This window comes from Mus pahari, chromosome 1 (assembly GCF_900095145.1).
Source record: "Mus pahari chromosome 1, PAHARI_EIJ_v1.1, whole genome shotgun sequence".
Taxonomy (NCBI): domain Eukaryota; kingdom Metazoa; phylum Chordata; class Mammalia; order Rodentia; family Muridae; genus Mus; species Mus pahari.
Window position 1 is genome coordinate 169,750,058 of NC_034590.1, and position 14,827 is coordinate 169,764,884.

Sequence of the window (14,827 nt, forward strand, 5' to 3'; positions counted from 1 at the left end):
CAGAAGCAGAGAAAAGATGGCTTAAAAAGGAAAAGAAAAAAGAAAAAAAAAAAGATGGCGGCTCTGGGCAGAGCACTGCACACCGGCAGAGAACATTCCATATCTAGCACTTTTTCAGATTCCCACACTTGGAACACCTTGGAACGCTCTGCTTCCTGTACTTATCTGGGCTTATCTGAGATTAAAATTAGAAGTGCGTCCTTGGAGACTCTCTCTCTTCTCCAACCACTTTTCCATGACACTGCTTGGAAAGATAAGGCTCACCTATAAATGGGCACATCAGTGTTTGCTCGTTGTCCGTCATCCGTGGAACGTGACGGATCCGCCACGGTGAGTCAGGAACCTGATTTGGAGACTCACTTGTTAGACTTCACCCATTCACACCCCCCCCCAAAGTCTGATTGAACGTGGATTATGGTCAATCTTGCGTTCATCAGACTCAGCCATGTTTTTGCTTCTGTGCAGATGCTGATGCTGTGGACATTTGCAGTGCTGCTGGGAGCAGTAGCTGGTAAGAAAAGATGTGTGTGGAGATGGGAGAGGTCTTCCCAAGTCCGTGACAGCCGGGTGCAAGCCCTGGTGAGGACGAGGACTTAGTTAAGAGCAATGTAGGATTAAGGGAGGCTAGGCATGAACTGAGCTTAACATAGGATGAAGAGCACCGGAGCTTGCAGTGACGGTGAGGTACAATTTCCAATGCTATTTCAATTCATTTCAGACATGTAATAGTGCAGACAAATCCTACATGACATTGAGCTAAACATACACTGCTTATCTGATCCTCCAGTTGACTGGATATTTATTTTCTGAACCTAGCCCCTCTTAGGTCAAGGGAGGTGTCTGAACCTAAGTTCACCACTTACTCTTCTGTGAAGCTATGTACAATCCTAAAGCCCTCTGAACCTGGGGATATTTGTGTTAAATGGGTGTAATGCATCCTTCAGTGGGATGATTGTGAGGCTTCAGACAGAGAAGTAGTCAGCATCTTATTCAGCATCGGCACATAGTAAAATCTAGAGAAATCTAGCCTTCACAACAGCTGCTGCTCTGCCTTTATCCCAGGCTTCGGACAACTCCATAACTCTTCTTCTTTTGAGTTGTTCCTTCATGGAGTAAGTAGCGTGCCAGACTACCGCCATTACATCGCTGATGATTTGTATGATGAGTAATTTATGAGTAATTCCTACACCACAGAAATCCAGGATGGTCCTCAAACATAATTCAGTCATCCGTAGCTTCTGCCAAGGTGAAGATTCAGTTTGGCCCTTGCATAAAACTTAAAATTTTTCACTCAAAGAGTGAAGACAAAAGGTTGCCACCTGGAGTTGAGAGCCTCCACACACTCAAACCAGTTCCTGAGACAAAGAGCCACCTCCGATCTAGGCACCAATGTCCAAAGAGAACATCTGGGTCAGATTAGTCCTGACCTGTGGGGAGTGAGGCAGAGGTGACGGTCAGTAGCCTGCATGAGCAGAGGGTGTTTGGTTGATCGTGCACTGGAAAGGTTAAAGTGATGCGTGTGCGACATTTGTGACTTCAGGGAGAGAAGTTTGCTTCGAAAGACTCGGCTGCTTCAGTGATGATGCCCCGTGGTCAGGGACCCTAGACAGACCCCTGAAGGCACTGCCCTGGAGCCCAACAAAGATCAACGCTCGCTTCCTCCTGTACACCAACGAGAATCCAGACAACTACCAGGTAGGAATAGCTGTTGTTTTCAGGACTAAGTGTCACATGCTTTATGTAATTACTATGAATATTCAAGCCTTCTAATGAGAATATAGGAAAAGTAGAATTTGTATCTGTTTAGACTTCTAGAGCAATCAGATTAAGGACTCTTTAAAAACTTATTTATAAATGGCCATTCAATTCTTATTATTCATGTTTTATGTCCAGTATACTATATAAAAATATTACACATACAGGGATAGAATATATATATATGTATATATATATATACATATATATATATATACATATAGAACTCATACTGATGCATACAGTAATAAAGAAAATACTATATTGTATTTGTATGTTGTAAATAACATTTCCTGATACAGTGCAAACACACACATAAGGAATCCCTCTAAGGTGGTTCAACTTGACAGGATTTGTGTGGAAAGTGATGTGTTTTCAATAGAAGCTTCTGGACTAGCCATGTGCTGACCTGTAGCCACAGGAAGGAGCATCAGTGAACCACAGCTTCTAGTCTTGCACCAGTTATGAAGATGAATGATTGACAGCTCTCTCTGTGGCAAAGGGATGATAGAAAAGCTAGGTTGGATGTTTATGATACATTCTAACCGGTAATGCTTTCCAGGTAGCATCTTTAATCCAAGCTTAATTAAAGGGTAGACACTGGTTCAGGAGTCCAAGACTGTCCGCAGCTGTTTAATGAGTTGAAGACATTTGGTCTACATGAGACCCTGCCCCAAACAAAGCAAGACCCAGTTATAATATCTTTAACTTACACTGGATTTATTAAGTAATAATTCCATTATCCCTGGAGGATTATTAGAACATGTACATATCTCCTAATGTTGGGCAGATTATAAAGATAGATGATACTTAGAATAGATAGATAGATAGATAGATAGATAGATAGATAGATAGATAGATAGATAGATAGATAGATAGATGGGTAGGTAGATAGATGGGTAGGTAGGTAGGTAGACAGGTAGATAAGCATATGTACAAAGACTTCCATTGAAGATCTTAATGACAAACATCTTGGGAGACATATTGTCTGAGTCAAACAGCTACAAGGACAATAGCAACTTGGGGATGGGATGGCTGTGACTGTCTTGCCTATGTGGGTTTTCAAGAATCCTACCTACCATCTCTGCCCACACATGAATGATCATAGAAGCTACTGGAAGAAACTTGACTCAAACATTTTTCTACCCCAAACAGCAAATTACTTCAGATGTAGCAAGTATCAGAAGCTCCAATTTCCAAACAAACAGAAAAACCCGTATCATTATCCATGGCTTCATCGACAAGGGAGAAGAAAACTGGCTATCTGACATGTGCAAGGTGAGCCATGGTGCTTTCTAAGAGAAAGTGTTTAGAGATCAGCAGGATACTGTCCCCAACTGAGGAGGACAAAGGCTGGTCACCACCAAAGAGTCTGAGACCACCTGAGCCTGGAGCTTGGGATGGGGTAGGCATGGGCACAAGGGTCCTGGGACACTTAGAGTATGGGCTATGGAGATATGCAGGGATCATGGCATAGTTACTTAGCAACTGATGTAGAGATATTTCAGACTACTTGGAGAAGCTACCATGGAGTAGCTTCAAGTTAAGCATGGACCTTCATTGTCCACCCAATACACCTGCTGCAATACAAATATCAAGACTTTAGTTCCCATAGTGGTGTGGAGCCAAGAGTAGGCTTGAGGAAGGACTCCATACTCATTAGAGACGAGGTTTTGATCATAGCGTTGGGGTCAACGCAATAGTTATTACTCAGGTCAAGAAGAGAACTTACCAAATCTTCAAATATGTTAATCAGCAGTGAATAAAGAGCCTGGATTATTTACCTGTGTGCTGTGTCTCTTCCATCAGAACATGTTCAAAGTGGAGAGTGTGAATTGCATCTGTGTGGATTGGAAAGGCGGTTCCCGAACTACATATACCCAGGCCACCCAGAACGTCCGGGTCGTGGGGGCAGAAGTGGCATTGTTGGTTAACGTTCTGCAGGTAACTGAGTCTGGGTTATGTAAAAGCCCTTAAGACACTGCTGTCTGGATTCTCCTTCCATAACAAAATCTGTAGGTGTAATCATTGATAAGGACAAATTTAAATAAGAAGACATTACCCCTTTTGCTTAAAGATGAATCCCACCCCAATCTCAATTCAGGCTTCATCAATAACCTAATCCAATAACTAGTTTTGAATGTTAATTAAATGAACTTAAACAACTAGCTAGGTAATTTCACTTGAATTTCGCCTTTTTTTTTTTTTTTTTTTTTTTTTTTTTTTTTTTTTTAATTTTAGTTCTGGACATAGAGGCTGGGGCTGCTCATACTAAGCAAGTGCTCTATGGCTGAGACACAGCGCCAAACAGGGATATGTCTCAATTTTCCCTTTGTTATCGATTTGATATGCCAATATCAGCCACATGTTTACACTTTTGTTTCACTCATTTTTAGTGTGTTGTGGGAGCACAATGCTCATGTGGGTGTGCAAGTGTTAGGGAGTCTTCCTGGATTGCTATACATTCTATTTTTTGAAGCACCATTTTTCTGAGTTCCAAGGACCTGCCTGTCTCTGCCTCTCTAGTGCCGTGATTATAGGCATTCATATTTTACACGGTGTTAGGGATCCTAATCTGGGTCTTTGTGCTTTACTGACTGAGCTATCTCCCCAGTTTCCATTTATTTTTATCGAATAGAAACACAAAGGAAACAATCGAGCCTGACTGGAGCACTGAAAAGTCCTAAAAAAAGTCAAACTCAAATGTGCTTCAGTAATTGCCTCGTGGGTCCTGATCCAAATCCTTGCCTCACCATCTCCAATTATGACCTCATGTGTCCTTCCCGGGTTCCTCTCTCAGCAGTGGGAGGACACACAGGATTCTAAGCCTAGTTGAACTAATTTCTGTTTCTTCTTAGTGGTGTGGGGGTGCTCTGAAGGGGGGGAGGGAACACGGCTCCTTAGAAACCAAGGTTTGGAGGCACCCTTGACCACCTGGCAATTTGCATTACTTGAAAACATTTTAATGAAGCTTTCCTTCCAATAGTCTGATCTGGGATACTCACTTAACAACGTCCACCTAATCGGCCACAGCCTGGGTTCCCACGTCGCTGGGGAGGCTGGAAAGAGGACATTTGGAGCCATTGGGAGGATCACAGGTTAGTTCAACAGCAAATTCTAGATGTTGAGACTGTATGTACCCTCTGTGGGGACTACAGGGACTTTTGGTAGGGTTGCACTGAACTTGTCACACTTCCTGATTTATGCCAGGTGACCAAAGCTCAGAACATTGCAACCTGCTGAGTTGTATTCTTGTTTCCAGTATTTGGTGTCATTACCCCATTGTTTAGCATACAAATATATTGCATATGGCCAAACCATGAATTAAGACTACTCAGATTTCGGGATAGCATTTGAAATGTAAATAAAGAAAATAATAATAATAAAATAATAATAATAATAATAATAATAATAATAATAATAATAATAAAGACTACTCAGAAACACTGTGCCTATTTCTGAGTTTGTGTGTAGCCAGCTGAACTCTATTTTAATCCTAGTGGATAACAAATTTAAGTTTCATCAACTATAATCTCATTGCTGGGGAGGAGGCAGAGGCCCTGGTTGCCTGGGGCTTCCAGTTCTGGGTAGGGCTAATTCAAAATGCCATTTGCAAACTACAGCTGGCTGTATTAGGCCAGGACCACAGGCTCAGGTAACCTGACAAGGAAGGTATTGCTGTCCTGGGCTCGAGACATAGGTACTTCAGGGAATAAGCAGTTTCCCGTTCTGTCTTCCAACTTTCTACACTGACCTGGAAATTACCTTGTTCTGTATATTGGAAAGGTTGATTGCATTTGGATCAATGGGAACAGCCAGGGTCTCCCTTGGTTTACTGAAGAAGAAGTCTTCCAGAACATTCTTTCTCCTAGTTTACAATTGGTCACCACAGCCTGCTCTGCCAGGTGTCGTACTCTGCCAGGCTGTGGACTCAGTCACAGAAAGCACCTGCCTTCCTGAAGAGTAGAATCTGATAGAAACCTCTAGCCCGAAGAGCCTTTCCTGGGGTCAGCCATTTGAAGGGAACCGCTGCTAAGGAGCAATATTCTTGAGGGAGCTAGACGTCCGTGAGCAGAGTCCAGGCCCCACCGCTCTCCACGCACACTTTACAATAGCACCCGACACTTGACGAAGCATAACTGTCGTACTGGTGATGCATCCTATCTGCTTCAGGGTTGGACCCCGCTGAGCCTTACTTCCAGGGCACTCCTGAAGAAGTCCGACTGGACCCCACCGATGCTCAGTTTGTAGATGCAATTCACACAGACGCCGGGCCCATGATCCCCAACTTAGGTGAGCGCCTCCAGTCTGTCTGCTGAATGACTTTAATCACTGTATTCGAACATTTGACAGTTCCTCGGTCGAATAATAATAGAGACTTTCTATCACTTTTAAAAATCTTCAGGGTTTGGAATGAGTCAGACTGTGGGTCATCTAGATTTCTTTCCAAACGGAGGAATCGAAATGCCAGGATGTCAGAAGAACATTCTTTCCCAAATTGTTGACATCGATGGGATCTGGGAAGGTAAAAACTGCACACATGAATTCCCACCGTGAATTGTACAGAACTCCTTTTTTTCTTTTTTTTCAATATCAAAGGACTCCTACTATGTCCATTGTGCCAAGTGAGTGTGAGGAAACTCTGGGACAGAGCTTGCATTTATAACCCAACTTTTCATTTCTTTTAAGAAGATTCATATTATATGTCTACGTCTTTCTCTTCTCAAGTCACTTAATAACTATTGGTTCTAAACTATTAATTTCTTAATTCTTCCTACACCCTACATATACTTCATAATCTCTTTATGTTTATAGTTTGCTCTAACTAGAACACACATTAATTAGCTCTGCAGTCTCACCATAAAGGGACTTAGAGAAGTAAAATCACTGATGTCATGTCTGACTCCACAGGAACTCGCAACTTTGCTGCCTGTAACCACTTAAGAAGCTACAAGTTTTACACCGACAGCATCGTCAACCCAACTGGCTTTGCTGGGTTCTCCTGCAGCTCGTACAGTCTTTTCAATGCAGTAAGTAGCTTCCAGCTTCCTGTGGGTTTCATTTTATGTTTCATTTTGTTCCCCTCATGACTGGAGGTCCAATCCAGAGCCATGGCCATGCTAAGCTCATACTTGGCCCTGTGCTCTGTCTCTGGACCCCCTTTTGAATTTGTGATGATGTCACTTCCTGACCATTTATAGTTGGATATTTGTTATATTAACTCATGCATATGCATTTCAGTAGCAGCCTTAATGCATCACAGGGGTATAGAACAAGAGGCTTGAAATAAGAATGTCTTACCTAAAATTCCTCTAACATTTCTCTGTCTCAGGTAAATGTTCAACCTTTTTCAGGGTCAAGACTCTTAAACAAATGTATAGAATGTTAGTTTGTAGCAATCTGAATGTCTAGAAGATACTGATGAACTAGGGACTTTACTTAACTGCTGATCTTTAAACTATATGGACATATGGATATGTCTTTGCTCATATTCATCAATAGTTTTAAAGTTTTGTCACATTTTCAGTGTAATCTTGAATGTGATGTTTCTATTGACTTAGATTTTAGAAAGTTGACTTTTTTTGTTCACTATAGCTCTTTCAAATAAAAAAATTTAACCACTTTCAGGTATGAAAACTTCAAGTAACAAACATTCTATGTAAGAAACAAATACAAGAGGAAATATACCTTAGTTATTAAGAACAAGGATTTAAATGACACTGGACAAAGGATTTCATTTCCCTGAGACTTTTTTTCATCTAGAAATGTAATGATGTCAGACCCAGTGTCCTTGGTAAAGCAATTAATCACACGACACATGTTAAGTGCTTGGCCCAGAACAACAACAAAAATATAATAATTAAAATATGGGAGAGGGGTACATATTTATTCACATATAAGTGTGTTATAGTGAGAGCTGAGAACCCCTCTTGGCTTGATTTCAGGTTTATCTTGCTGTAGACAAGTGGTCCAAAAATATTCAGGTTCCATGCAATGAAAGAAGTCTGATTCAATGATGTAAAAGTCCTTTTGTAAGAAGATTCAGAGCAGTTTTCTACAGAAAATCCCTCAGTGTTCACATTCCTCTGTCTTTGAACCTCTTCCTATGATTCCATCTTAACCTGTGTGCCCAGGCCATCCTGGTGATGTGTGTGTGCCCAGGCCATCCTGATGATGTGTGTGTGCCCAGGCTGTCCAGGTGATGTGTCCAATTATGTGTCCAATTTCTTCTGCAGAGAAAATGACTGTGGCCCCTGAGTGTGTGGTCTCCTGGCTTCTTTGGAATCCAGGACATGTCCCTGTCTGTCTCACTGATGAACATGCTTAGAGATTAAGGATGGAACTTTTGTATTCTTCCCGGGAAGTGTCTGTGGAAACAGGAGCATGCTTCTCCTTGGCTGACCTAGTCTCTCCTCAGCTTGCTAGATAATCAAACCGGAAGCCCCTGGGGGCTATCAGCTAATCTTCTGGTGGAGAAGTCCCCCATGAGCCTCTCCTGTGGGGGAGCCTTTCCCCCAGAGTGGAGATTGGGTGATCTGTCCTCAGAATTATGCTGTTCATGCCCCACCCCTTTTACCACAATCCCTCTCTGAGGGCATTTTCCTGCGATGATTTTCTTTCTTTCTTTCTTTCTTTTTTTTTTTTTTAAAGATTTTATTTATTTATTATATGTAAGTACACTTCAGAAGAGGGAGTCAAATCTCGTTGAGGATGGTTGTGAGCCACCATGTGGTTGCTGGGATTTGAACTCAAGAAGAACTCTTACCTGCTGAGCCATCTCACCAGCCCGCCATGATTTTCTTTACATGTCAGATGCCTAGCTAAATCTTAATGGCCAACTGGGCCATTTTCTCTCCCTACTGATTCACATTCTGAGATGTGAGCATGTGCCAGGTGATGCTAAGGGAGTGGAGAAGGGTCTAAATTTTGAGCCTGTCATCCTCTGAATGGAACCTGTTGTGCCTAGTAGAAGTTAACTGTCGTTTCCTGTTCTTATGTGATCTCTCTGAAATAAATTCTAATCACCTAGCAAGAGAGTGGATGTTTTAAAATAAACAAAGCCAGTTAGAAAGACAAAGGGGAAAGGATAAATACATATATACCAATTATCCTATGTTGTGGCTTTTATAGTTTTGTGCAATTTAATGATGAAACTGAAGGCTTAGCCTGAGGCTAATGAGATGTACTATTAACTTTTGCTGAGACACCATTGCTGTCCCCACCATTAAAATCAGGAACAGAATTAGCTTTGACTCAACCATAAACCACGTTGGAAAAAGTATGCTCTATTAAAAATCAGAACACTCCCAGTCACCATTTTCTCAATTCCACAGAATAAGTGCTTCCCATGTGGGAGTGGAGGATGCCCACAGATGGGCCATTACGCTGACAGATATCCTGGGAAAACAAGCGGACTCTACCAGACATTTTACCTCAACACTGGTGATAAGAGCAACTTCTCACGTAAGTTTCCGTTTTATTTGATTTTCAGTTTAGATCTCCTATTGGGCAGGCATGGATGGGACAGGGTATGAGACCCAGAGCCTGATAAATGCCACCAAGTGCTCTCTACCACTGAGCTACTATGTCCTAGCTGCAAATTTCAACAAGACAGATTTCTTAGGCTCTTGGCTTGGAAAAAGTAAAAACAAAACAAACCTCCTCATTCATTGACTCTGGAAATGTTCCCTACGTCCACACTTCCCAGTGCCTGACCCTGAGCACCGAAGAAAACAACTGCGGCATTTTGCCAGAACCACACAGGACATGGTGGATTAGTCATGTTCTGCTGCTGCACTGACCAGTAGTCAGTACCTCTTCCCTCCCAGCTGACAATGTACAAACGTTGCCTCCTTCAGGTTGGCGGTACCAGGTGACTGTTACTCTGTCGGGACAGAAGGTCACTGGGCACATTCTAGTTTCTTTGTTTGGAAATGGAGGAAACTCTAAACAGTATGAAGTTTTCAAGTGAGTAAAGGTTTAAAGCATCGCTCAGTGCGTCTTACATTTTAGCAGGCTATCAATACCTGGAGTATGCTACGTTTTTTTCCTATTATATATGTGTATCATGTAGTCACATATAACAAAAAGAAAGCTGCCATGTAGCCATTACACATTAATGCACTACAAAAATTATATTTTTAGTTTTTTCTGATATTTTCATGTTTATTTTGTTGCCTGACATTTTATTTATAATGAGTAAATAATTATTCCCTACACAACAGTAGAGAAAAGATTTTATAATGACAGCATCGTCTATTAAACTAATGAGAGTTGTGGTAAAGACACATTTGAGTCTGTGTTAAAGAGAGGATGACTTAAATAATCTGAGTTATTGATAGAAAAACCCACCACTGGGCTCAAGTACATGTGGAAATTTACTTCAGGCATCTGAGTGACAAATTAGGCAGCATAGATTCCAAAGGAATTTGAACTGGTTTTAGAAACATACTATATTTTATATACTGTGTATATGTGTGTGTGATTAATCCTGTGTCTCTTCATGTGTATTCACATATACTTTTGTTGACATCTTAACTTCTCAGGGGCTCTCTGAAGCCAGGTACTACTCATGTCAATGAATTTGACTCTGATGTGGATGTTGGAGATGTGCAGAAGGTTAAATTTATTTGGTACAACAATGTGATCAACCCAACTCTACCCAAAGTGGGAGCATCAAGGATCACAGTGGAAAGAAATGATGGCAGAATGTGAGTAACAAGCATAAAAAAGATAGGAAGGATTAAATGCGTCTATTCACACTGAAACAGTTCACACCTCCCATAGGGGATCACACATGCCCCAGCCAGGTCTGCTTCCTAAGATCTCATGTGTCCTCAGGAGACAGTGTCAAGTGTTAAGAATGCCATGTCGATCGATTCTTAGACACAGAAGAGGAATGTTTCCTTTGGAAGACAGGCTTGAACTATGTGGGTAACTCACATGTGTACCTTGTCCCACCTTCGTGGGCTCACCAAACTTAGGTTATCAGGAACTCATTATCAGGGAACAAAAGAGAAATACACTGTTGCATGCCACTAGTCTTCTTGGTGACGCCTACAGTCCAGAAGATCAACTCTCCATTTTTTGCTAAGATCGGCATGCCCTGAGCTAAGGATGTTCAAAAGGGATGCCAGGAGAACAGATCCATGGAGGCACCAGTGTCAGCCCCACTGTCTGGGAGGCAACCACATTCTGAGGCAGAGTGTGGCAAATTCTGGATCATCCTTCAGAAACCAGTGAGACTGGAGCTCTTGCCAGAGGAGTCCAAGGCTCCTCAGACAAAAGTGTTCACACAAAACACATGCATGACAGTTTTCAAGACACTGAACTTTAATCAGCAATGGACAGTGAAGCCTGAAAGATAAAAACCAAACCTGGCGAAGCCTTAAAATTGTCTCATCGGCTGACACCCTAAGGGAATTTCTAGGATGTGGTGTAGGCAGGTTTTAGTATGCTCTCAACGTCTAGGAGATGGAGCTAAGAATTGAGATCTTGAGTAGCTAGATTTTGTGGCACAGCCTACCAGAGAAGATGGGGCTACAGAGAGGTATGGTAGAGTTCTAAAGTCCTCTTGGCTATTTGGCACAGTCTGACAACCTCACATTGTAAGCAAACCAGCCATGACTAGGAAACAAAAGCTACCCAGAAGGACTGGAGTGGTGTCCATTTCTCTCCAGGATGAGACTAGAGCCTGTTTCCACCAGGCAGATTATAGAAGCCAATCATTTTATTGATACTGGGTAGATTATTTAGTAAGATCCTGTTTTTGGTTGGTTGGATTGGTTTTATTATTGCTTTTGTTTTGTTTTGCTAGATTTAGCAAGACTTGAAATAACTACATCCCACAACTCATTTAAATAAGACATAAAATTGTTTAGCAGTAACAAGATAAAAATCCAATACCTGACACTAATTCTATTAGCCCAAGCTATACAATCAGTAGGACAGTTTCTTTAACGAAGAAAGTAATCAATGAGTTAACATCCAATTGAGTTGGTATGGATGTGAGAATAACAGAGGATATTATAATTGTTATCAACACTCATTCTGTTTGCTCAAAAAATGTCACAAGAAGATGGCACACACTGATGGTAGTATTGGCAGAATGGGGAGGTATGTACAGACATATACGATAACAGAGGCGGAGCATGGTAAATATATAAGTACAGCATTTGGTGAGAGTGTATTGAGGGTATGTATAAATACAGCATATGCTGATGGAGTATAGGGAGCATATTATATATGTGTAAATACCACATTTAATGGAAGAGTATGGGGAGCGTATAGTGTGTATATATAAATACAGTATGTGATGGTAGAGTATGGGGAGGGTATAGGATATAAATACAATAAATGCTGATTGGAAGGGGGCATGGTATATATATATACAGTATATGATAACAACATCATGAAGAGTAGGAGAGGAGAGTTGGGAATATTCTGTTAGAAGGCCCCGTGCCATCTGTGAATTGGTACACTGTCATTTTCAGTTTAATATAGCAAGTTACTTTTGTGTATTACTATTTCTAAAGTAAGCATGAGCATAAAGAAGCAAAAAGAACAAAAAATAAAAAACAAAACCAAAAAAATTAGAAAGATGGTGGACCTATAAAGAACTAAAACAATGATTATATTAAATGAAGATATATCTATATCTATATCTATATCTATATCTATATCTATATCTATATCTATATCTATATCTATATCTATATCTATATCTATATATAAATCAGGGTCAGGAGGCAGAGATTGTCACACAGAACTTTTTGCATTAATACCTAATCGAATTATGCCTATCTTAATCATATTTTAAATATAAATCACAAGGGCACAGAAAATGTTGTGCTACTACTTGTGAGAAAAATACAAATTGAAGCAACGATGGATGCCACCATAATGTATTTAAATACTTAAATTTAAAAAGATTGGCAATACCAAGAATGTTTGAAGACAAGGGGAATCCTAAACACTTGGGCACTGTTCGTGGCATATAAAATGATGTGGCCGTCCAGAAAGCAGTTTGGTGGCCATTCCTTAAAAGCCAAACGTAACAACCACAATACTGCTAGAGTCCCTGATTGCCATGACTTTGCTCCCCACAGTTTCAGTTATGCACAGTCAACAGTGGTCTGAAATGACATGGAAAACAGTACTTCTGGTCCTTTGTGGGGTGACTGACAGCTCTTCTCTAGATATTTCCAATCATGGTAGGAGGTTGGTGGGCGATCCAGTCTCCAGTATCCTAATGTCTGACCGTGCCCCTCTCAGACTGCTGGGGCAGTAGATGGAGATGCATGAAGGGATGGGTATGTCTGCGCTCACACCCAACTCTCCACTTGTGTGAGGAAGCGGTGACCTTTGTGTGTTTTCTCTCCTCAGGTTCAACTTCTGTAGTCAAGAGACAGTGAGGGAGGACAACCTGCTCACACTGTCTCCATGTTAAGAGGCTGCTGATGTGTGACCACTGGGTCCCACTGTAATAAAGTCTAGTATTAAAGCAATATTTTCTGTTGTCAGTGTTGATGATTTCTAATGGATCTTCTGGATAAGATGATAAAGCCTGAAGTTCTCAGTTGTTGTCAAGAGCCGTGAACGATTGTAAATTTTTGTTTTGATGTGTGGGTTTGGGAATATTGCCTAAATGATAAAGCTATCATGTCCTCTATAAATATTATTAATGCCTCTGATCACCTAAGAGAGCACTCAAGGCTCTTGGTAATGCTGTGGTGACAGTGCTAGAATTGGCCACTTCCCCCATTTTCCCCGTCACTCTCTGGTCAGACATCTCTGGAGTGATTGAATGGCAGGAGATGAGGAGGGACTCTGAAATAAGCCTTATCTTATCTATGGTCTTGCTTCTCTTACTGTGTTTCCCTAGAACCTCTGCCTCCCCGTAATCTATTTGATCTTCCAAAAGTACAAAGCAAAGCCATCCTGTTCCATTAAGCCCAGGGCAGAGTTCCTATTTCATAGTCAACCTTCCTGATCACTTCTCAAACTGGCTTTCACTGAGGACTCCCGTCTCACCACCCAGGACGTTCAGTCTGAAACTCCGCACTCTAGACTTGTCCCCAGGGACAGACTATTTATTATCTTTCACAAATTTTTTATACTCATACCTGATATGAATACTAAAAAACTATGGAAACAAAACCAGGATGGTACTGTCAAGAAAACATTCAGGTAGACCAATAGACTGCCATGGCTGCCTAACCTCTGATAAAGGTGTCAAAACATGCATTAAAGAAAGGGAGCCTCTTCACTTAGTGCTGCAGAAACCAGATATCTATATGTCCAAGATGGACAAAAGATTCTTATCCCTCACCCTACAAAAAAGTCAACTCAAAAGGCATCTCAGACCAGAAGCTGCTATGGGAAAACATTTCTACATACAGACACAAACTAGGACTTGCTAAAAGTGACTTGAGTAGCTTGGGAAGTCATTGAAATACTTAATACATGTGGTTATGTGAAATTGAAAATCCGCAGCATGGCAAAGGAAGCAATCAGCAAAGAAAAGAGAGAGCCTACAGAATGGGAAACAAATCATTTCCAACTACATCAGGGGACTTCCCATGTCTTCCTCTGGGCTTCTTTTATTACCCAGTGATGTTTAGCCAACCTTGTCATTCCTGTTTTATATACTAGTACCCAAACTCCAAGACTCTAGAGGTTACTATAGCACTATAGGTAGATAGGCAGATTTATAATTAATATAAAGATGATCAATAGATACATACATGCATACATGTATACAAACACAGACACAAATAACATAGACATTCACAAGAGAGACAAGGAGAGATAGAGACAGATAGACAAATATGCACACTTATACACATATAGAGAAAGGGGAAGGGAGGGAAAGAAAGAGGGAGAAAAAGAGAGAGAAGAGAGAGAGAGAGAGAGAGAGAGAGAGAGAGAGAGAGAGAGAGAGAGAGAGAGAGAGAGAGAGAGAGAGAGAAACTGTGAGAAATAAACATGGATTTTTAAAATTCTACCAAGTAAGAAATTAATACATGTTGCTGATTATATGTATGAGATGGCTAGTTTGGTTGTCAACTTG

At 41.1% G+C, this 14,827-nt stretch overlaps 1 protein-coding gene across 2 annotated transcripts; it reads left to right on the forward strand.

Annotated features, from left to right (window-relative positions):
- The first annotated feature begins 309 nt into the window (after positions 1-309).
- Positions 310-13,262, forward strand: Pnlip (pancreatic lipase). Of its 2 annotated transcripts, XM_021211751.1 has the most exons (13): positions 310-330; positions 466-511; positions 1,541-1,695; positions 2,911-3,033; positions 3,565-3,699; positions 4,742-4,853; positions 5,929-6,048; positions 6,161-6,280; positions 6,667-6,785; positions 9,090-9,219; positions 9,615-9,723; positions 10,302-10,466; positions 13,141-13,262. In XM_021211751.1, the coding sequence occupies exons 2-13, from the start codon at positions 466-468 to the stop codon at positions 13,202-13,204; spliced, it is 1,398 nt and encodes a 465-aa protein (XP_021067410.1). In that variant the 5' UTR covers positions 310-330; the 3' UTR covers positions 13,205-13,262. The 2 variants fall into 2 exon arrangements, with proteins under 2 accessions (XP_021067410.1, XP_021067402.1); XM_021211743.1 differs by lacking the exon at positions 310-330 and having other exon boundaries at positions 1,541-1,707; positions 13,141-13,204.
- The last annotated feature ends 1,565 nt before the right edge of the window (positions 13,263-14,827 follow it).

Bases quoted from the DNA above. Each gene is read 5' to 3' on its own strand.
- Pnlip (XM_021211743.1), top strand. From the start codon at position 466: ATGCTGATGCTGTGGACATTTGCAGTGCTGCTGGGAGCAGTAGCTG. The intron at 3,034-3,564 runs GTGAGCCATGGT...CTCTTCCATCAG, and splicing joins GGCTATCTGACATGTGCAAG to AACATGTTCAAAGTGGAGAG. The intron at 10,467-13,140 runs GTGAGTAACAAG...TTCTCTCCTCAG, and splicing joins GAAAGAAATGATGGCAGAAT to GTTCAACTTCTGTAGTCAAG.